Source organism: Chionomys nivalis, chromosome 2 (genome assembly GCF_950005125.1).
Source record: "Chionomys nivalis chromosome 2, mChiNiv1.1, whole genome shotgun sequence".
NCBI lineage: Eukaryota > Metazoa > Chordata > Mammalia > Rodentia > Cricetidae > Chionomys > Chionomys nivalis.
Window position 1 is genome coordinate 108,899,235 of NC_080087.1, and position 24,446 is coordinate 108,923,680.

General features: G+C 44.0%; 1 protein-coding gene across 1 annotated transcript in view; it reads right to left on the reverse strand.

Moving 5' to 3' along the window:
• The window catches only part of Dgkd (diacylglycerol kinase delta), a 98,563-nt gene extending 76,149 nt beyond the window's left edge, over positions 1–22,414 (reverse strand). The window contains exon 1 of the mRNA XM_057752500.1: positions 22,236–22,414. Coding sequence (XP_057608483.1) covers positions 22,236–22,391 — 156 coding nt within the window. The 5' untranslated portion in view covers positions 22,392–22,414. The remainder of the gene's footprint in view (positions 1–22,235) is intronic.
• Positions 22,415–24,446: the final 2,032 nt, after the last annotated feature.

Sequence of the window (24,446 nt, forward strand, 5' to 3'; positions counted from 1 at the left end):
AGGGAAGAGGAAATAGTTTCCTGAGCAAAGTGCTTTCTCTCTCTCTCTCTGCTTGCTCTAAGCAGCTGGTTTCACTCGGGAAGAGGGAAAAGCAGTTCCTCAAAGTAAGCAGGGGAGGAGGAGTGGAAGTTAAACTGCTTCCCTGTTCATGGTTTATGTTTCCTTATCTACCAGTGATTTGTATAATTGGAAGACTAAAAATCCTCTATTTCTTCAGAGAAATCACAGTCCCTCAGAGAAGCCTCAGTCCCTTATCAGCCTGCTTTAAAGTAAGAGGGTGTTGGATGCTTTTTTATTTTTTTTTTATTATTTTTTTTTTGCCATATATTGGCAAGATTAAAAGCAGCAAACAGAAAACCTACCAATGTATGCAAGGTAAGATAGGTTACTCAAGGACCTGATGAATTACATGCTAGGGTTTTCTCTGTAAGACTAGTCAGGTATTGACTCCCATAGACCCATATGCCACCAAAAACCAGTGAGCAACTAATATGACCTTTGTCATAGAAAAAAGCTTCAGAAATAAGAGTTTTAGCCCGGCGGTGGTAGCGCACGCCTTCACGCCTTTAATCCCAGCACTCTGGAGGCAGAGGCAGGCAGATCTTTTTAAGTTCAAGGCCAGCCTGGTCTACAAGAGCTAGTTCCAGGACAGGAATCAAAAAGCTACGGAGAAACCCTGTCTCGAAAATCCAAAAAAAAAAAAAGAAAAAGTTTTGTGGGCAGGATTTCTCCAGTTCAGCAGTTAAGAGCACTGGATGATCTTCTAGAGGACACAGTTCAATTCCCCACACCCACAGGGCAGCTCATGACTGTTTGTACTCCAGCTCTAAGTGATTTGACACCTTCACCCAGACGCAAATGCAGGCAAAACACCAATGCACATAAAATAAAAATAGGTAAATCATGACAAAAAATAAGAGAGATTTGAAGGGATGAATAGTTTTCAACTTTTGGAACCTCCTCAGAAAGCTTACAACAGCCAAGATTCAACTGAAAACAGATAGGGAAAGAAATTGCCATGTGGTGATCACTGCCCTTAGGGAAACGGACAAGAGGAAAAAGGGGAAATAAACCAGGAGAAAGGGTTCAAAAACTCACCAATATTGTTTGATGAAACCCTGAGTGTGTAGATCTGTTGGAATTCAGACAACAATTATTACAAAGTAGCAGCCTTCTCTAGCTTCTAACACTGAGGATAAATGTAGACAGGTGACAGAAGCCCTTTTAGAAACCCTCCAAGCCCTGGGGTAGGCAGTGTGAGCCAAGAAAGCTTAACTGTGAATCCCTCAGATCACATTCCTAGGCTACCACCTAGAGGAAGACAAATAGACAATTTCCCATGACTGTATTTCAGCCATGCTGCAAATCCCTGCTCCCACATTGAAAAAAATTATATATATATTTTCTGGGGGCAGTTAGATACTGAAGGCTTTGGATAATGGAATTTACTAAAATATCAAAGCACCTCTATGACAGCCCCAGGGGTACACACCTTTGGAATGAACTGGCATTGAGCAGAAGACCTTCAAAGCCTTGAAAAAGATCCTGGTGTCTGTCTCAGCCCTGGCCCTCCCAGACATTACTAAGCCATTCCACTTGAATGTGAATAAGACCAGCGGCATTGCCTTAAAGGGTCCTCATACAAACTCTGGGACCCTGGAAAAGACCTATTTTTCCAAGAGATTTGACCCAGTTACAGCTGGATGGCTGCATATAAGGTCCACAGCTACCACCATGCTGCTGGTAAAAAGAGCTGACATTATCTGGTCCTGACAGCCTCACACTCTCTTGAGGCCCTTCCTGAGAGAGCACCAGAGAGAAGTCTAACACCCAGGTGAGTCAATACCAAGCCCTGCTTCTCAATCAACACAGCATTTGGTTTGACAAGACATTGATGTGGGATTTCCCTCTGTATATTGTTAATACGACTAATAAAGAAAACTGTCTTGGGCCTGTGCAGGGAATAGAGGTAGGTGAAGAAAACTAAACTGAATGCTGGGACAAAGAAGGGCAGAGTCGGAGAGAAGCCATGGAGCTGCCGGAGGCAGACACTGGGAACTTTACCCAGTAAGCCACAGCCACATGGCAATATACAGATTAATAGAAACAGGTTAAGTTAATATGTAAGAGTTACCCAATAAGAAGCTAGAGCTAATGGGCCAGGCAGTGATTTAATTAATACAGTTTCTGTGTGATTATTTAGAGGCTAAGCATCCGAGAACAAACAAGCAGCTCCCCTCCAACATCAACCCTCCTGTTCAATGATGACCCTGCGGAACCCCTGAATCTTGAAGTGAATGACCTAATCTAGACCATCAGGGCTGATCTGACTAATGATTCCTCAGTGACACCAGACAAGGTATTATTTACAGATGAAGTAGTTTCTTTTTTTTTAATATTTATTTATTTATTATGTATACAACGTTCCTTCCATGTATGCTTGCATGTCAGAAGAGGGCATCAGATCTCATTACAGATGGTTGTGAGCCACCATGTGGTCGCTGGGAATTGAACTCAGGACCTCTGGAAGAACAGGCAGTGCTCTTAACCTCTGAGCCATCTCTCCAGCCCCAGATGAAGTAGTTTCATCCAAGACAAGATCAGGTATAAATCTTTACGCAGGGGAACCTCCGCTCAATGAGCTGAGCTTTTAGCTTTTCAAGCACTCCACTGGAGGAAAGACCAAGCCATCACCATATAACACTGACAGACAATAAATATGCTTTTGCCAGGGCTCATGTTCATGGGACTCTATGTAATGTAAGGAAAGAGGATGTACTAACCCAAGCAGGAAAAGAAATCAAAAACAGAGAAGAAATCTTAGCCCTATCATTAGCTATCTGGTTACCCAAGAGAGTGGCTGTTGTTCACTGCAAAGGACACCAAAAAGCAGATTCTCTAGAAGCCAGAGGCAACTGAGTAGCTACCTTGGCCACCCAGGAAGTGGCCTTAGAACCAGTGGGACCTCTTTAAGTCATGGTAGCCTTAACAAAGCCCAGCTTACCAGATCACCTGGAATATACCCCAACCGAGATTGACTGAACAAAACAAGTACTGCCTATGATGGATAAATAAGGACGGTGGATGTTGCTGGATGGCAGACCATCCTCTCAAATCTAGGAAGTCAACTGGTTATGGATCTCCACCAAGCCATCCACCTATGGGTCACGAAAACCGAACTCTCAGGATGCAATTATTATGGTCCAAATTTGGAAAACACAATTAAAACACCACTTTTGAATGTGTTTTAGATGTGCTACCTGTGCTCAAGTAAACCCCGAAGGTGAAAGGAAGACCTTAGAAGTGATCCAGCCTCAAGGAAATGGGACTGGGAAAATTGAATGTTGGACTTTATTGAAATCAGGCTATATTTTTGGCTATAAATATTTGTTTTATAGACACTTTCTCAGGATGAATGGAGGCCTACTTCATCAGAACACCAATAATTACTAAAAAATGATCTTCAAAAAATAATCCCTAAATTTGGACTGCTCCTAGCCTCAGGGTCAAACAATGGCCCAGCTTTCATGGCCAAAGTGTCTCAAAATTTGACAAAGGTGCTGGGCAGTAGTAGTACACACCTTTAATTCCAGTACTCAGAAGGCAGAGGCAGGCTGATCTCTGTGAGTTCAATGCCAGCCCGGTCGACAGAGCTAGTTCCAGGATAGCTAAGGCTATACAAAGAAACCCTGTCTCAAAAAAAAAAAAAATCTGACAAAGGTATTAAATATTAATTAGAAATTACAATGTGTATACAGGCCACAGAGCTCAGGTCAGATAGAAAGGATGAATAGAACTCTTAAGGCAAGTGACCAGATTGATCCTGGAAAGTAGAAAAAAAAGTATCTACCATCACACGTTTGCTCAGGATCTGATGTACTCCTTGCCTGGGGAGGAGCTTACTCCTTTTGGAATTATGCTGGTAGACCATCTCCCATCCCTCCCAAACTGCAAGAAATTCCCCAGGCAGAAATATCTAAATCATTCCCTTTTCAAGTCCTTGCAGATTTTGCAGGAAGCTCACCAGGCCACCGATTAAACCGTGGAGGGAATCCTGCCATCTCCTACCTCTGAACCACCATTAGTTTCAGCCAGGAGAGTTGGTTTGGATACAGAGGATCCCTGCCCAGACCTTGGAACCTATCTGATAGGACCCTATCTCCAGTTATTCTCAGCTGAAGCCAAATTAGTTGGTGGTATCCCTTGGAAGAAAAAAAAAAAGAGAGAGCCATTGAAGATAAATGAACCATCACTTGGACTTCAGATCCCTTAAAAATAAGACTGACCAGCCGGGTGGTGGTGGCACACGCCTTTAATCCCAGCACTCGGAAGGCAGAGGCAGGTGAGTTCGAGACCAGCCTGGTCTACAAGAGCTAGTTCCAGGACAGACTCCAAAACCACAGAGAAACCCTGTCTCGAAAAACAAAAATAAAAACAACAACAACAACAAAAAAAGACTGACCAGAGTTTACTATTCCAGGATACACAATTCCCATCAGCCCCAAACCTGGATATGGGAACTCAGAAAAACCAGGGATGGGAAACCCTATCTTTCAAGTGAACCTCTGCTCTCTTATGTCCCTTCTAGGAGTGCAACAATATGGGTCTAGAGGAGGGAACAGGATCAGTAAATCAGATTGTGGGAAGGCTAGCTAGAAATGGGCCTTCGGGGATTACAGTCATTACAGTCTTTTTTTTTTTTTTTTTTTTTTTTTTGGTTTTTCGAGACAGGGTTTCTCTGTGGTTTTGGAGCCTGTCCTGGAACTAGCTCTTGTAGACCAGGCTGGTCTCGAACTCACAGAGATCCGCCTGCCTCTGCCTCCCGAGTGCTGGGATTAAAGGCGTGCGCCACCACCGCCCGGCTTCGGGGATTACAGTCTTATTTGTCTTGCCAATGGTGAGCCGTTCTGCCAAGGACAAGGTCCCTGTGTCATTTCCTCAAACTACCTGGCTTGCTTGTATTAACAGTTTGGCTAAATGTGCCTCCTCTGACTCACTAGAAAGTCACACTCTTACCCTATGTATACGTCTATGTTAACTCCCAGGTATATACACATAATGGAGAAGAGGGGAGAACTCATATTGGCCTCGACTCAATAATAAAGGTGAAATATGCAAGTGCAACTGTGGTACCTTCAGTCTTAACTGTTAAAAACCAAAACATTAGAGAACTCAGTTCCCAGATAGTTCATTTAGTTCATTTAGAGAGTTCTCTTTACAGGCTGGAGAGCTAAGTTGACTTCCTAACAGAGGTAGTCCTACCTTTTTATGAAACAAGGAGGGTTTTGCATGGCCTTAAGAGAAACTTGCTGTTTCTATGCCAACTAATCAGGGATAATTAGGGAAAACCCTGCCATGGTCAGAGAAAGAAAAAAAAAAAAAGACATAGATCAGATAATTGGTATTGGTCTCTGTTTACCTGATCCCTACACCTGACCATCTTATTGTCAGTATTAGCTGGACCATTGATTCTTATCTGATTCAGCGAACTGTGGAACCCTGCATTTTCAACTGCATTGACAACTACCATCAAAAAGAATAAACTCAGTTAAGCTACTGGTCCACAGGACCAACTATGCCCCATTAGAACAAGACAAGTCAGTAATTTGGTTCATGCTCATAGAACTAGTGGGGAATGTGACAAGTGAAAACAGTACCTAGGTTTCTCCATCTTGTATTCTTGCTAAGGCCATTTTAGGTTAAACTAGAATCTGATCTACATGATGGAGAGTCCCGAGGAAAATTATCCAACTCTATTCTAGAAAACTAAGGTCAAGATGCCTCAGCTAACTTAGCTTCTGTTAACTGCCTGCCTCTGCAAACCTTCTCTTTAACTTCTTATCTTAGCTTTTGTTAAACTGCTTGCTTGTGCAAACCTCCCCCTGCAGATGTTAAGTGAGATACCAGAATGTGGTTTGGCCTTTAAAAACCCCTTACTCTAAACACTCAGCACTTGGGTCCTTAGAATACCTAAATGTAGTCCTAGCCACCTGGAATAAAGACTAAACTGGCTATAAACTCTGTCTGAGTGGTCATCTCTGGTGGGCTATAACTTGGATTCAGTCTGCTTTAATCTACCAGGTCTGGTTGTGTTTTAGAAAGTTCCAGAGAAGAGGATGAGTACAGGCCTCTCTCCATCTCCCACAAATGTTGCCAGGGGCCACATGTTCATCCCGGCTGGCCAGCTAGCATAGCCCCAAAATAACCACACAGAAACTGTATTAATTAAATCACTGCTTGGCTCATTAGTTATAACTTCTTATTGGCTAATTCTTATATCTCAATTTAACCCCTTTCTATTAATCTGTATATAGCCACATGGCAGTGGCTTACTGGGTAAAATTCCTAGCGTCTGTCTCTGGTGGATACATGCCATCTCTCTGACTCTGCTTTCTTCCTCCCAAAACTCAGTTCTGTCTTCCCTGCCTACCTAAGTTCTGCCCTTTCAACAGGCCCAAAGCAGTTTCTTTATTAACCAATGAAAGCAACACAAAGACAGAAGGCCCTCCTACACCACACAAGGGGAGCATACCACCCTCTATAACCACACTCAGAAGAACGCTCACTACTAGACTCCATGTATCACTCAGACCTTCACTGAAGGACAGTACCCTGTTCTCAAATATAAAATAGCACATGTTCCTGTGAGAAAACAGTTTATGTGAACTAAAAATGCTCCAAATTCACACACACACGTACACACACACACACACACAGGAGGAAAGTCCTAATGTCATCTTCCCTCTGAATACCGTTTGTCACATAGCTAAAATACATTCTGTAAACATGACTTTTTGCCTTGTTGTTTCCCAACAACACAAAGCAGTGTCCCACTCAAGCCTTCCTCAATCGCCTGCAAAGCAGGCTGTAGTAGGCCATACCTGCTCTGGCTTGCTCTGTCATTCTGACACTTTCCAGCTTGTGACTGGAACTAGTATGCCCTAGTATCCTCACAACCTTCACATGGTTATGAAGGTAAAATCAGCACACACACACACATACATACACACAAAGAGAGAGTACATGAATATGCACAGGTCAGCACTTAGTACCAGTTCGTTTTACCATTCACTCACTGACAACGAACTGGAGAAGTCTGATGAATTGCTTTTTAAGATTTGTTTTCTTTTTGATTTTATGTATGTTGGTGTCTGTATATGTGTTTGTGCATGAGTGCAGTGCCTGCAGATGACAGATTTGTGTAAATAGAGGTTTCTCTGTTCTGCCCTGTCCCACAGCCGCTTCTAAATAATCACTCAGAGGCTCAATAGTAATTACAGAATATTTGGTCTATAATTCAGGTTTATTACTAACTAGTTCTTAATTTTAATTAACCCATTTCTATTCATCGGTGTATTGCCACATTGCTGTGGCTTTTACCAGTGTGCTGGCATCTTGTTTCTTGGGCAACTGGTTCACATCTCCCTCGACTCCACCTTCTCTCTTCCTGTATTCAGTTTGGCTTTTCTGCCTAGTTATATTCTGCCATGCTATAGGCCAAAGAAGCTTTTATTATTAACCAATGAGGGCAACATATATTCATAGCATACAGAAGGGTTATCCCACAGCAGATCTGGAGCTAGAATTACAGGTAATTGTGAAGTAACTGATGTAAGTCCTGGGTACAATATGTACTCTTAACCTCAGTCATGCCTACAGCCCTTGACATGTTGTTGCTGGTTTGTTTAAGACAAGGTCTTAAACTGTGGAAACCAAGGTGGCTTTGAACTCACAGAGACCTGCCTGCCTCTGTCTCCAAAGTGTGAGACTAAAGGTGCACACCACCGCACATAGCTTGACATGGTATTTTAATGTGAGGCTTTTTGCAACTTTAGTTTGTTCTGGTTTGATACTGGAGTTAGAGACTACAGCTTCACAAGTGCTGAGCATATACATACTTAACAGCCTTAACAACCCTGGGTTCTACTTGTCCAATCAAAGCATGAAAGCATCCAGCCAGACAGAAAGAAGACCAGTAGCACTCCCGGATTCCCTTTGCTCAAAAGATTTTCATAAAGATTTCAAATGCAGACCAAAAAGGAAAATGTGGAGGGGTGCATGCCTAGGTCTAATGACATCGGTGTTATTTTAGACCTTATAAAGAGCTGTGCAAAGAGCTAAGTCAAGTGTATGCTCAGAGGGCTTGGAAGGGATGAAAGGAGACTTGCTTTTGAATGTTCTGACTGTTGAAAAAGTCTAACCATTAATCCTAGCACTTAGAACAAAGCAGGAGGATCACTAGTTCAAGGTCATCCTGAGCTACTTGATGGATTCTAGATCTCGATCAAGATCCTGTCTCAACACCACTACCCAAAAAAAAAAAAAAAAAAAAAAAAAACCTTCACTAATGCAGTGTCACTCAGGAGGTGGAGGCAAGGAATCATCAGGAGTTGAGAGCCCAACTGAGCCACAGGGGGACCCTGTACAAGTGAAAACAAAGCAAGAAAACAAAAATCTCCAAAAGTGTCAAGACAACACATTCTTCCTAGAAGGTACTTTCACTGGGACACCTGCACTTGAGATTGCAGCTGGAGAGCTGTGACAACTGAATACCCCATGGACTTTACATCACACCAGATAAGAAAAACAACTCCAAACAGTCAGATTAAATATAAGAGCTAGGCCGGGCGGTGGTGGCGCACGCCTTTAATCCCAGCACTTGGGAGGCAGAGGCAGGTGAATCTCTGTGAGTTCGAGACCAGCCTGGTCTACAAGAGCTAGTTCCAGGACAGGCTCCAAAGCCACAGAGAAACCTTGTCTCGAAAAACCAAATAAATAAATAAATAAATAAATAAATAAATAAATAAATAAATAAATAAATAAATAGAAATAAAAGAGCTAAAGCAATAAAACTTCAAAAGTCTATAGGACTGTATCGTCTTGACCTTGGGTTTGGCAATGGCTTCTTAAAATATAACACCAAAAGAACAAGCAACAAATGGGAGCAGGGAATGGAGACTTCTCTAAAATTAAAAACTTTTGTATCTGTGAATGATAGTACAGGCTTGGAACTCTAGCACTTGGTGGGCTGAAGCAGAAGATCGAGAGCTTGAGACCAGATGGGTCTTAATAAGACTTAAAAAAGAGAGAGAGAAAGGGGGAAGGAGGGATCCTCTTCAATATTCCCATAAGTACAAAGTATCACTCATCAGGGAATCTGAGTAAAATTCAAACTGGAGGCAAGGGATTCCTCCCCATGATGACCACTCTTCACCTGGGATGCAACAGTGCAGGGTGGTAGGAGACTGCTAAATACCCATAAATTGAGGACACAGTCTACAACAGACACGAGAAAAGGAACTGCACAGGTGAGGCTGCACAGCTAGAGACAGTCTGAGGGCATACAGCATTTATTCCAGCAGCTACTTACATGGTACTACTAACTAGTTAGTCAAAATAAAATAGAGACCATAGGTAGACTGAAGAGAATATATGCCATAAATCATGAGCATGACTATGAATTGAATTATTACGGAAAATAGAAAGCTGATTTAGAAAATTCATGCTGTTGGGTTGGAGGAGTGACTCAGGAGAGGACACTTTGCCAAACATGGGAGTAACATGGAATTCATCTGAGATTGGTTGGGAATAGAGAAAAGAAAAGGCTAGAGAGGAGAAAGGAAGGGAAGGCATGCACATGTGCTTCTCTTCATTAGTAAGATCCAGGAAGACAATACCTTTATTAAAAAAAAATTAAGTTAAGCATTTTTCAAAGTACAGGGAACATCAAAATGAGAACAGGATGAAATTTAAAAGACAACAAGCTAAGATACAGGCAAAGATTAGAAAAAGAAGAAAAATTCATCACATGGCATCAGAATTAAAATCCAACTTGAAGAGCTAATGCGGAAAATGTACAATACACAATGATATCAGCAGCAAAATTGAGGTTCCCTGAATACTGCACGGGGGCTCGGTGCGTGGCACATAACAAGTTCCAAATGGTCTGGGCTACATAACAGAGATACCCTGTATTTAAAATAATAATAATAAACTGTCAGGTCAACAATATGGTTCAGTGGGTTAAAATGCTCATCTCTGGAACTTATAGTAGAAAGGAGAGTACCAACTACCAAAAGTTCTCTTGTAGTTTATATGTACAAGCAAATACACAAATACACATAAAATATTAAGTAAAAATTTTGATTAAAAATAGCTAGGTATGGTGACACACGCCTTTAATCTCAGTACTTAGGAGACAGAGGCAGGCATATTACTGTGAATTCAAAGTCAGCCTGATCTACGTATGTAGTGAATTCCAGGCCAGCCAGAGATATACAGTGAGACCCTATCTCAAAATCAAAAATAATAAAAAATTAAAACAAAAATCATGACTTGCTAGATGTTGTGTCACATGACTATACTCCCAGCATTTGGGAGACTAAGGCCAGCCTGAACTGTATACATAGTGACAACATAGGCAACAACAACATAATGCCAGGCAGTGGTGGCGCACACCTTTAATCCCAGCACTCAGAAGGCAGAGGCAGGTGGATCTCTGAGTTCAAGGCCAGCCTGCTCTACAGAATGAGTTCAAAAACAGCCAGAACTACATAGAAAATCTGTCTCAAAAAAAACAAAAAAAAAAAAGAAAACAAACAAAACTACACAGAGAGAGAGAATAAGTGGCAAAACAGAGGATTCAAGGATTCTCCATTTTATACACTCAGACAAGTATTAAAGGCTAAAAAGTGTGTATAAAAGCTGGAAAAAAGATGTTTGCAAAATGCCTAGGAAGCACCACTCAGATAACTTACTAACTGAAAAGAACCCCACATGTCTATGGAAACATCTAATGATGATAGTTCAGAAGGACAAGATGCCAGGACAGCTTCTGTGGAATGCATAACAGAGTTCAGAGTTTCTCCAAACACCAGCCTGAATCTTAAGGAGTCTCTGAGACCTCTCACTTCCAGGTTACAGGAAACATAGGATAAAAGAACAATGAGAAAAGATCCATAAGGAAACAATCAGAGATCTTACAAGACAGTTAGTTGCCCTTACCTTTTAAGCATTTACTGTCATGGTGGGGAGAAAGGGAGGGAGGGAGCTGTTCTTGCTTAAGAAACTAGAGCCAAGATAATCAGCTCAATACATATACTGACTAGTACCTGTCCTATGAGAGAAGCCAAAAAGGCACTTAGATTTGGTCAGGGAAATGTAAAAATTATCTGCATATCTGATGTTAGTGTATTGTGTTAGTATGTTTTAGGTACAAAGACCTGCTGTGATAGAGGAAAAGCTATGGAGTGTTTAAGAGGTACCTGCTGAGGTATTCTGAGATGGCCTGCAGACCACTCTTCTGCTGAAACCAAGTCACTCACCTTTTCCAGCCTTCATTGAAGCTCCTCTCCTTCTCTCCCCACATCTCTTCCCTGCCCTCCCTCCTGTCTCTGAACATCCTAATCCATTGTCACCCTCACCGGTCTCTGGGCTAGGATAAACCATCCCCATAGCTGCTACACAGTGATTTGGGGCAGGGTGGAAAGGAGGGAAAGGTTTAATCCAGTATAACACACAGGGGTGGCGATGATCAAAACAAAACCCCCAAGTTGATCCTTATTCGCTTACAGCATCTGCCTTAGAAAAGGGCCTCATTGCCTCATGAGAGTCATCAACCTCTTCCAAAAGAGTCCTCTTAAGATGCTCTCAAACCCAGCTAATTGTAACCACCCTGGTACAGGCTGCCATCATCCCTACCTGTGGGGACTGGCAGCATCTTATCAAGTAACCACAACCAGAGCCATCTTATCAATTTGGATCTTATTAACAGACTTCTTACCTCTTAATGAACACAGCTCTCCAGCCTCCTTTCACCTGTACCTATAACTGCTTTTAGCTGATTTCCTGAGTTCCCCCTGCCACAGTATTTGTACTTACCCTTCTTTTTTAAACAAAGTATTCTATTTTCTTTGGATTCAGTATGTTGTCTTTGAATTTCATGCCTTTCCAACATGTCTTCTTTTCTAGTGCCTACAGTAATTGATGGAAATTTTCTCTAGATGTGACTCCAACTACATCCTACTCGATGTTGTGCTTGCTTTGTTGGGCTGGTTGGTTGGTTCAGTTGATTTGGGTTTGTTTTTTTGTTGGCTGTTGATTGGTTGGATAATTGGTTGGTTGGTTGTTGATTGGTAATTGGGTGGGTGGTTGGTAGTTCGTTAGTTGTTGGTTAGTTGGTTGTTGGTTGGTTGCTTGCTTGCTTGCTTGTTGGCTGTTGGTTGGTAGTTGGTTGGTAGCTGGGGAGTTAGTTGTTTGGCTGGTTGTTGGTGGTTGGAGGTTAGTTGGTAGCTGGTTGTTATTTGCTTGTTGGCTGTTTGGTTGACTTGTTTGACTGGCTGGTTGTTGTTTATTGTTTGGTTGTTTGGTTGTCAGTGTTTGGGGCTTTTATTTAAGAGGAAGGGTTTTAGCCTGTAGCCCCACCTGTCCTCTCACTTATTCACACTCCTGCCTCAGCCTCCTAAGTGCTGGAATTACAGATACATACATATTTTTTTTGCTATCATTCAACTCAAAAAGTATTTCTAGCTTTCTTTGGCCCACAAATTACTTAGAAATAGACTCCTAAATCTCCATATGCACTCTTGGGATTTTCTTTGTCTTATTTAATTCCTCTGTTATCAGAAAACATATTCTGTACAGTTGCATTCCTGTGAACATTGCTGAAACTTGCCTTGTAATCAGGACATGAGGAATTCTGGCAAATGTGTTTATACATTTGAGAATTAAATTCTGTGGTTGTCATGTTGTTGGATTCTGCTACATCCTTACATTCTTTTTCTTTACAGTTTCCTTACATTCTGCTTTGTCCTAACACCACCTGAGACACATACATTAAATTGCTCCACTATGAAGCTGTGTATGGTGATGCACACCTGTAATCCCAGCACTCAGGAGATTGAGGCAGGAAGACTACTGTGAATCTGAGGCCAACAAGGGCCTTGTAACAAGACACTGCCTCAAAAAAAGTAAATCCTGCTGTGACTTAAGGGAGAAAGAGGGTATTGCTTTGTTTTGTTTTGTAACAAGGTCTCAAGTATCCAGGGCTAGCCTCAAACTTGCAGCAGAGAGTGCAGCAGAGGGTGACCTTAAACTTCTGACCTTCCCACCTCTATCTCTCCTAGGAATGCTAAGGGTTGTGTGTTGCCAGACTGTGGACATTTGAGATTCCTGTTATACTTGTGTTAGTTTTTCTTTTACATAGTTTGAGGTGGTATTATTACATACTTACAAGTTTCTTACAAGTTTTTAATTAGTGAACCTGAAATCTTTTATAAGCTCATTTATCAGTATTATACCTTTATATATAACTTTGGCCTTGGTCTACTTTATTGGATATTAAAGCTAATACATCAATTTTCTTTTGGTTAGTCTTTGCATTACTTTCCCCATTGCTTTATTTTTAATCTCTTACATCTGCATTTTAAATGTGTCATTTTAAATAGCTTAGGTAAGTTTAGTTTACATACTCTTTCTTAGCTGGAACTTAAATCCACTTACATTTATATGGTGCTGGACTAAAACCCAGGACTTCGTGCATGCTACTCTACTTCTGTGCTACATTCCCTAACTTAAGCCAACAAAAGCTTATGGCTACACTAAGACTTTAGACTCCTTACTGTTTGCTTCCTTTTTGTCTCACTTGTTCAGCATCCATTTTTGTCTCTTTTCTTGCCTTCTTCTCTAGAGTTTATTATATCATTTCTGTTAAGTTTCAAGCACAGCACAATTGGCTAAAATGCCTATTTAACAAATTCAAGTGGGCCTCCGGATTCCCCCAGCAACCCGCAGTCCCTACCTGTTACAGAGTATGGCTGGCATACACCATCCTCTATCCTGAATTCTACAGTCCAGAGGCTGGGCTGCCCTTTCCCCAGAGGCTCTTCCCTATGTAATCCAGACATTTTGGTTACCCACCCCTTTTGTATCTTTGGCCTCCAGACTGCTACACTTTGTTCCCTTCTTTCTCCTCTCCCTTCTACTCCCTCTCTCTCCACAGGGCCCAGATCAGTCTGGTCATGTCCACTGTGGATTCTCTCAGATATTCCTGCCTCTACCTATGCTCTCCCTTTTATCTACAATAAACTTTCTTCTCTACCATACTTAGGAGCAGTTATATCCTTTCCTTTCCTTTTTTTTTCCATTCAGTTTCCCGGTCCTTGATTTATAGCATCACACAGTCCACAGCTATTTTAGAGCTACTACACAGATTAGGACTTATATCCTTAACTAGTTTAACATTAAATAGCTTTTTAAAACAGTTTTACTGTTTACCTTTCTTTCATGACATTATTGTATTTAATCTATACGTGTTTTAAACCCAAAGACAAAGTTACTATCCACAGTCAATAACCACCTGGTCTTTTCACACAAACACCCTGCATATTGTACACATTGTTCTTCATTCCTTTTAACAATTCGAACCTTTCACTTGAGGTCATTTTCCTTTAGATAATGAATATGTTCTTTACAGAAACACTGTTTGTTTGGGTTCACATCACTGGGGACAGCTCGTTGTTGGGGAATGGTTTTGCTCCATAAAGAATCCTTGGGTTCAGTTTCTCCCAGGACTTAAATTTCAACTGACTTCTGAGTCCTGTGGTTTCTGTTAATAACACCGCTATTGCTGGGCAGTGGTGGCGCAAGCCTTTAATCCCAGCACCCAGGAGGCAGAGGCAGGTGGATCTCTGTGAATCTGAGGTGAGCCCCGTCTACAAGACCTAGGTCCAGGACAGGCTCCAAAGCTACAAAGAAACCCTGTCTTGGGGGGGGGGGGGAAAGAGCACTGCTATTAACCTGACACTCACTCTCTGATGGCTATCTTTCTGTTCACTATAACTTTACCATTGTATATGGGATGCCCTGGTGTGTGTGCTTTTCTTGTGGACAGTGTCTTCTATTGGCTGCAGGATAGTCTCAACAGTTACCCTTTCAAGTCCTGTTTCTGTTCAAGTCTGTCTCCTCTCATGACAGTCAAACACAAGTCAGACCTTCTCATCTGCCCTCTTCAGATGTTTCCTTTTAAAAATATTATACATTTATCTATTTATTTGGACAGGGGGATGCTTGTGCTAATACATGAGGTGGTCAGAGGACAACTTTCTGGAATTGGTTCTCTCTTTCACGGTGTGAGCTTGGGGATTGAACTCAGGGCACTGGATTTAGTGGCAAGTCCCTTTAGCCTCTTAGTCATCTCACCATCACCAGATTTTACATTCTTCATGTCCTCAGGTTTCCTTGTAGCTGCTTCCTTTAGAGCTATGTTCTAGGCCACTGCAGTTTCTTAGGTATATCTACTCCACTGACTACTTAGTTTTGTTTATAACAATCTTTAGTCTTAGAACCTTCATTTGACTGTTGGGTATAATTTCAGATTGTCTGAAAATTCTAATGGTCCTTTATCTGCTTGAACATAAGTATAAAGGCAATGTCCATAACAAATTTTAAAGGCAATGTCCATCTGTCTTGATAGTTGGCCATCTGTTAGTTTGGGTTTAGAGTTTTTTGTTCGGTTTTATTTTGGTTTTTTTTTTTTTGTTGTTGTTGTTGTTGTTGTTTTGGTTTTTCAGACAGGGTTTCTCTGTGTATTCCTGGCTATCCTGGAATTGAATCTATAGACCAAGCTGACCTTGAACTCAGAGGTGCACCCGCCTCTGCCTCCTGAGTGCTGGAATTAAAAGTGTGCACCACCGATGCCCAGCTATTTTTATTAGTGTGTGCGCATGAATGCAGGTGCCTGCAATTCTTGGAGCTGGACTTACAGGCAGTTGGTGGTGTCAAACATAAGTGCTAGGAACTGAATTTGAGTCTTCTCCAGAAAAAGAATGTGTTCATAACTGCTGAGTTATCCTTCTAGCCTGCGTCTCTCAAGCCCTGACTCCCTGATCTGCCTCTACAGCTGGTTAGCTGCTGGCTTATCTCAAAAGCCCTGCCTCCTGTGTGTCACCTTTTTATTATGAGTTTAAAAACTGACAGGCACACCAGGCAGTGGTGGTGCACACCTTTAATTCCAGCACCCAGGAGGCAGAGGCAGGTTGATCTCTGTGAATCTGAGGTCAGGCTGCTCTACAAGACCTAGGTCCAGGACAGGCTCCAAAGCTGGAGAAACCCTGTCAAAAAAAAAAAAAAAACCTGACAGGCACAACATACAACATCCTGGAGGTGCTTCTCTGAGGAATCTCAGTTCCTGGCATTCTAGCATAGCTTTGACTTCATGGGACTATACAATTTCAAACAAGCTTTCAGCCCTTCCATGGTGTTACTTCTACTTCATAACATTCCTCAGAAGTGGTTTTTGAGAGTCTGAACTTAAATGGAGAAGTCCATCCAGGACTCCTGCCTTTTAGCCAAATCTGACACTTCAGCCTTCCAGAGGCACTACACAACAGAACTCAGACTCCCAGCCCCTTTGGTGTCAGCCCCAGGATACCCTGTGTCTAACATCCTGGACCTCTGGAACCAAGCCCCACAGCCTGCAAGGCTGAAACATGGAAAATTTATTGTCACAGTGCTGGAGTCTAGGTCTGAAATGCAGGGTTCAGAAGAGCCACCCTCCTCTGCTGGTTCCAGCGGAGATTCCAAGCATGACTCCTCTAGCTCCCACGACACTGTTGAGTTTGTGGCTTTGACAGTGACAGTATCCAGCTGGGTTTTTCCTCCAATTATTTATTTATGTGTGTAGTGGAGGGGGTTGCATGCTACAGTGCATGTGTGGAAGACACAGAGGACAATCCTGTGGAGTTGGCTCTTTGCTTCAACCTTTAGGTGGGTTCTAGGGATCAAACAGGCTTCTGGGCTTACGAGGCAAATGCCTTATTTGCTGAGCCATCTTGCTAGCACCAGTAGCTAGCTATTTATACATGACTTCTTCCTCTGGGTCTCTGGATCCAAAGTTCCTCTTATTAAGATACCAGACATCAAAGTTCACCCTAAATTCAAGATATTTAGCTAACTGCAAAGACTCAATAAGATCATATCTGAGGTTGGGCTAGATCATATTTTGGGGAAACACTATACCTACTACAGACGCCAGTACTAATTCCAAAGACAAATGCAATACAAATGTCACATTCACATTTATCAAGCACCATGCTCCTCCTCAGAGTCTAACCAGTATCTTACATCCGGCACTGCAACTTAGCATTGCACCAATGTGGCTCAAGCAGATGTAGGCAGCTCTCCCTGTGTTCAGGTTAGTCTCACCCTGATCTCTTTTCAAAGCACTGTGGCCTCATTAACATCATCTCTTCTGATTAACTTTATAGCTGGACTTCTGACTTACCTCTGACTGGACTCCTGGCTTACCTCTCTGAAAGTTAATGCTGATCAAGAGGGTAGCGAGTGCCTGGCACAACACTTGACATGTCAAGACCTGAAGACCTTACTAAGACTAACCCAAACAGTTTTGTATAGCAGCTATTGTTTTCTGGGTTTGAACTGATGGGAGAGTTTTTCCTTCTAGGGGTTGCTGGTCTAGTGGAGAGATGACTCCAGTACATGTGACATTATTACATAGTAAATGGTATGGAAGATTTGAACATTTATAGGGCCAGAAGCGTCAGTCACTCAATGATACAGCACTTGCCTAGCCCACATGAGGCCCTGGCTTCATCTCTAGCACAGGAAAAAAAAAAATGAAAAAAAAAATTCTTACACTACTTCACACCTACTAGAACAGCTATAATAAACAAAAGGTAAGCATGACTAAGGATGCAGAGACCTGGAGCCTCCTCCTCACACACAACACTGTTGAAAATGTAAAATGGTGCAACCACTCTAAGACATCCCAGAAGTTCCTCAAAGCAGTTCCTCAAAAGGTTAAACAGTGTTTCCATATGGCCCCAAAATTCTACTCCTAGGTATATACCCACAAGAAATGAGGGCATGTCTGCACAAAACAAAAGGACATGCACACAAATGTTCATAGGGGTGTTTCTTAAAGGTCAAAAAGCAGAATTAACCCTAATATCCATTCATTTATAAGTATATAAGATAAAGCATATTTTTATTATGGAATATTAAGTAATAAACAGATATAGTACTGACACATACTATAACTTGGAGGAATCCTGAAAATACACTGAATATAAGTACAATGATATGTATGAGTACCCTAATAAAGCCCATCACTTTATATGCTAACTTTAAAAAAATTAAATAGCTGAATGAAACAAAACACAAAAGAAAACATACTAAATGAGTCTAGTTCTAGAAAATAATCAGAATGGACAAGCACAGAGACAGCAAGAACATGAGTAGTTGCCTAGGGCTAGGAGAGCCGAGAGGAAACGGGTGGGTGATGAAAATGCTCTAAAACTGGCTGTGGTGACAGTCGCACGACTGTGAATAAACTAACAGCCACCCAACCATACAGTCTTTCGCTTCTTAGGACGGATCTTGTTAACATAGCCCCTTCTGCCTCGACCTCCAGAGCACATGGGATTACAGACATGTGCCACTACACTCAGCTGATCCGTACTTACACGAGTAAATCGAATGACATGTGAATTATCTTCCCCACCCCCGACCCCTTTTTTAAAACAGGGTCCTGTACCCCAGGCTGGTTTCCAAGGATGACCTTAAACTCCTGATTCTCCAGCTCCCATCTCCAATGACTAGGATTCAGGCATGCCCCACCACACCTGGTTTATTTGGTACAGGGCTTTCACCTGTAGGTGAGCATTCTACCCACCTTCCCAGCCACAGTTGTTTCATAAACCTGAGTTTTTCAAGTCTTTTAAACTTGAGGGCTGGGGATATATAGCTCAGTTGGTAGGCAGCTTATCTAGCATTGAGGCCCTGAATTCAATTTCCAGAATTGCAAAACTAAGAGTGGTAGGCACGTGACAATGAGGTAGGACAAAAGAACGAAGTTCAAGGTCATCCTCAATGATGTACGATGTAGACGGTTCAAGGCTAGCCTGGACTACCTTCAAAAGAAAACTTGAGCCGGGCGTTGGTGGCGCACGCCTTTAATCCCAGCACTTGGGAGGCAGAGGCAGGCGGATCTCTGTGAGTTCGAGACCAGCCTGGTCTACAAGAGCTAGTTCCACCCAAAACCACAGAGAAACCCTGTCTCGAGAAAAAAAAAAAAAAAAAAAAAAAAAAAAAAAAAAAAAAAAACTTGAACCCTTTACTTAATTTCTACTAATTTTCATTTCACAAAGGAAAAAAGAAGCTTTATACTTGAAATCAGAAACATAAACATTTCTTTGGGGTGTTTATGCCTTTAATCCCAGCACTTGGAGGCAGAGGAAGGCAAATATCTGAGTTTGAGGCCAACTTGGCTCAAAAAAGAAAGGAAAGAAGATATCAAACATTCCTATATTCAAATTTTAAAAAAGTTAACTTTTTAAAAACATAACAAAATTCTATCTTAAATAATAGCTTCAAAGCTATTATTTACTCAAATTCCAAAATATGTTCCCAAGTGCTTATAAGCTCACTGCTCAATGCATTAATTACCTGTTTTCTCTTTCCACCCTAGCTATATGGTCCTGGAGTCATTATTGTGTATTGTGCTCAGAAAACACAAATGAAGTCATGTGTTTTCTAGGGGCAGATTCAACTGCAAAGAATTCAAACAAACGAAATCAATCAAACATATCATAAATAGTCATCCCAAATCTACACACATCAAATTTTCAGGAGAAGCTTAGAGGAAAACGTTCAAAACTCCTTATGACCAGGAGATGTATGAGGAGATTGGTAAGGCTTCTTTCTCTGTAGGACTGCCCTAGGGTCTTGCTTCTCAAAGCATGCTTCCTGGACAGCAGTATCAATGATTTTAGAAGCCTGATAAAAATACACATTCTAAGGTCCCAGTCAGTCCTCCACCCAGCATCAGGGAGTAACAGTTTACACTAAAATCTGAAGACCACTACCAATTTTCCCCTAAATGAAGATGGCTAGAGGCTGCAGTAGACTAATGTTTAGAAAGCCTGTCATACATACAGCTCTGATTCGGGGCCAGCTGGTCCTCGGATCCATCTCTGGTTCTTCTGATGTGTTTCAAATTGCAGAGGAGGTGACCTTTACAGGCAGGATGCCCAGGCAGAAGGAGGTAGTATACGTGTAGTGACAGCTCTATCCTTCCTGAGCTCTGTCAGGTGAGACTCCACAATTCCAGTTTCTAGAGGAGACCCACTGCCTCTGTGGTCTCCTCCCTTAGACCTTTGTCCCTCCACTGTGGTAGCAGTGACTTCCTGAATGTTACTTCATCTCCCAATTGCCTCACTGACTATAGTTTTCATGCTCTGTTCTCTAGCACCTGTGTCACGGCTCCCCTGAACTGAACTCCTCTGGTCAAACAGTGAGAAAGGGTTCTGATCACATCATTTGGAAGCTTGCACTATGTACCACACACATACACAAAAAAAAAAAAAAATTGTGAATGGCTTCTCTACTACAAAAGGGAGTTATTGCACACACTGTAAACCTCACAATTCCCACATCCTGACAAGCTCTAGCAACCCAGAAGGAAAATCAGCCCTGAGCTATCTGTACAGCAGATGTGAACGTATTTTGAACACAAGTCCTCGGGATGTACTTTTAACACAATAACCACCACTCCCCCCACCAACCAGAGCAGCTGGTAAAGCAGATTTTGTTTTCATCCTGAGGAAGTAAAATCCTGACCAATAAAATGCTGGACTCACTTGAAGCTCAGAGGAGTCCATCCTCACCACCATGATCTTGGCCTTCATTCCATCACTTTATTCAATCACAGGATCTGATCTGCCGCACACCAGTACCTATCTTAAGGTCCAAGCACTAGGAAAGGGTATTCCTATTGGTATCAGGGCTCCCTAAACATGTTCCTGGGGCACATCCGCTCATTACTCCCAGGCCTAGAATGGCCTTCACTGGTGCTTTCTTGCCGGCTAGGCCTTCACACCTGGCCCTGGATGATCTTTCCCGCCTCTTCCACTCAACCTGAGCCACTGACCATTTCCAGGTGTGCCCAAACTTTCAGATGCAACGTTCAAATTTTCCACAGCAACTACTATGTTATAACATAACAAGAATAGGGGTCCTCTCCCTGACAAGTAACCCTTAGATGAAGAAATTGCCTCCCATCAGTGAGATCCTCATCAAGGTTCAAACCCAGACCCGTGTTTTACGACTTCTGCCACCCTGGGCAAGTCACTTAACTGCTGCACTTCAGTTCCCAACCCATTAGGGCACAATGAGGAATACTAGTTACCACCAACTCTAAATAAATTAGCCCAAGTACCCAAAGCTAACCCAAGAGAAACCGGAGAATCTCGTTACATACAACTGCTCTATCATCACCGGGGCTGTTCGTGTTATAGTTAGAATAGCACAGGTGTTCGATCCCACGTGCAGAATGACTGGGGCACATCACACAACAGGGTAACGCGGCAGCACCTAAATGTGCCCCCCAACCCCCAATCGCAAGTAACGGAGGCTGACAGATGATAAAGCAAGAAATGGCTCTCCCAGTAAACTAACTGACCCGCGGAGGAAAAGCGCACTGCAGCAGGATGAGCAAGCCCGTGCCAGCCGGAACTGCCAGGGATGCCCCACGGTGGCAACCTGCTCTCCGCCACCTGTCCAGCCACCTGCCTGAGAAAGCCCTTCCAACCAGGAGGACTCACCTCGGCAAGACACCATACGCGGCTTTCAAGAGGGACAAGGAAGGGAAAGCAAAGGGTGCAACTTTATTCTTCGGGAAAGAAAACAAAAAGGCATGCGTCTCTCGGCACTGCATCTCGAGCGGCTGGAGTTCTCCGCGGAGACTTCTGTGCCCAGCGGCTGAGGAGTCCCCGGCTTTCCCGAGGAGGGAGGGGGAAGCGGCCACTACACGCGCATCCCTGCCCTTTCGGGACCTGGGGGGGGGGGGGGTGACCAGCAGCCGGGTGGGCACTGGAGGGTGAGGCCAACACAGGTGAGTACGGGAAGCAGAGCCCGGTTCTCAGACGTACAGACGCCCCCGGGCCTCGGGGAGAGGGCGCCTGTGGTCCCCGGAGCGACCCAGCAGCACGCCGGGCCTCAGTCTCCTCAACGGCGGCGCCCACCTGCGCCCAGTGCCCGCAGCCCCGTCCCCGCGGCCCGGTCCCCGCGGCCCGTTAGGCGGCGGCGCGCTCGGCCCGGCGGCAGTAATCGCGGGACCTCGGCCGGGCAGGGCCTGGGCGGCCGCTCGCACACGGTCACGGGCCTCGGCAGGGACCGCGGCGTGAGGGGCGCGCGCCCGGCCGACGCCGCGGGCTCACCTTCTGCCGGATCTGGCCCGACGTGGACACCTTACGGATAAGCTTCTGTGGGGAGCCGGGCTCAGCCTCGGGTTCGCTGTCGGACGACTCCTCAGGCGGCGGCGGCGGAGGAGGCTGAAGCGGACCCGGCGGAGGGGCGCCCGCCGCCGCCGCCATGCTGCCCGGCCAGCGCGCGCGCCGCGGGGGGGCGGGGCGGGGCGGGGATGGGATGGGCCAAGCGCACGGGGCGGGGCCTGAAGTGGGGCGGGGCCTAGAGGCCGGCGCCCCACCCCACCGCGCCCCCATAGGCAGTGGGCGCAGACGCAGGCTTGTCCAGTCGTGGTTGTTTCTGCCTGAACCACCTCTTTCCTTCTTCTGTCGTCTGTCGTTTTCTTCTTGGAATACATTTCTGTTTCTTCTTTCTAAGTACACTTTGCCTTTTTCACTCCCGAGTAAGTCACTCCCGACTAGGAGGCCACTGTACTATGTTGGTGAAACAGTTTGCAGAGTGGGTGCGTGCATACACGTCCACCGGGAGGGAGAGAAGACAGAACTTTTGTTAAGGCCACTGTAAAGGAGAGATGGAGAAAGTAAACTGGGCTTCTCCCTAACCAGGGAACCATGTTCTAGGTGGAGGCCAGATCTGTGCTGTGGCTTAGAGGAAAGAAAATGGCATTAAGATAAAAACCCGGAGAGCTTGTGGGGTCAAATGAGGCTTTGAGGACCAGATTAGGGGGACTGGTCTTATCTGCTGAGGCCTGAGGGCAGTAAGTAGCTAGGGGAGAAGGGGGCAGAAGGGGAGAGTTAAGCTGGTCCTGGCTGGGTCACAAAGCTGGGAGCTATGATCCAGGCTTTGAAGTATTGAGGCAAGTAGCCACCCTGCATTACTGGGTGGGACTGAGAGATAGAAAAGGGAACTGAGATTCATAAGGGAGTGATGGGGCATTAAAGGAAGGCCGCTGTGATCAGAATGAACTCTACACTGGGGCAAAAGAGGAGGAGAAGGAGTCACTTGAGTTTGGGCTGTTTGGGGCACACTGAAATGGAAAAGGATTCAGTGCCATCTAGGAGAATGTGCTACCCTTCTACTGTGCCTGGCTGGAAGGGGTAAGTCAGCGGGGCCTGCCTAGCCATCACCTCGCCCTTTCAGAAGGCTCTTGCTAGAGACCAGGTACCTCTGTCCTGCCCACCAGTCAGCAGGCTCTGGCCCTCCCCATGCTGGACCACTCTTGCCAGAGGCAATATAAGTCAAACATCGCCAGGAGCCACAGGATGCCATCTGCTACAAAGATGAAGCCAGGACTCTCACGGCCAGCGCAGAGGATGACCAGGCCCAATGCAGGAATGTTGTAGAAAAGACCTGAGACCCCTGCGTGAACCGGGACACTCTACCCTATGCTGTAGCCACTAGCTACATGCAACTGCTTATATTTAAATCCCAACTAACTAGCACTAGGGAGTTCATGACCCGCCTGAGCTCTAGAATGACATTTTTAAAAAGAACCAAAAATAAAAACTCCAATTAACTAAGAAAAAAAATCAGTTCCTCGGTGGCACTCATCACATTGACAGCCCTCAGTAGCCACATGTGGCTTTAGCAGTCACCAGAGTGGGTGTCCTTGCATCACAGTTCAACCTCTGCTGCACTTGAGAGTGATAACTCCCAAATATAGAGCCCCTGTCCCTGCTGAATGAGACACCGCCCTCAGCCACACCCCACAGCACCAGTGGGGAGGCTCAAGCATCACACCCTAAGTATGCCAAGGAGGCAGGATGTGAACTCAGACCAACTGATTCCAGAGTCTGGGGCTGGTCTCCCAGGAAGCCAAGGCCTGGAAGACGTTCCTATCATAGGAAAAACATGGACAGAATGACAGATATGGGGTTCAAGGAAGCTCGCCATAATTCAGTACTGAAGTCTTGACCTCAAGGCCCTCAAGTCCCAAGAATGTGACTGTGACAGTATTTGTAGAGCGGGTGGGTCTTTAAAAGGTAACTGTGGGGACAGTGAGACGGCAAGGAAGGGTGTTCACTGTCGGAAAGACGACTTCAGCTCAATCCCTAAAACTCATGTGACAGGGTCCTGAGTTCAATTCCCAGCAACCACATGGTGGCTCACAACCATCTGTAATGAGGTCTGGTGCCCTCTTCTGGCCTGCAGGCATACACACAGACAGAAAATTGTATACATAATAAATAAATAAATAAATAAATAAATAAATAAATAAATAA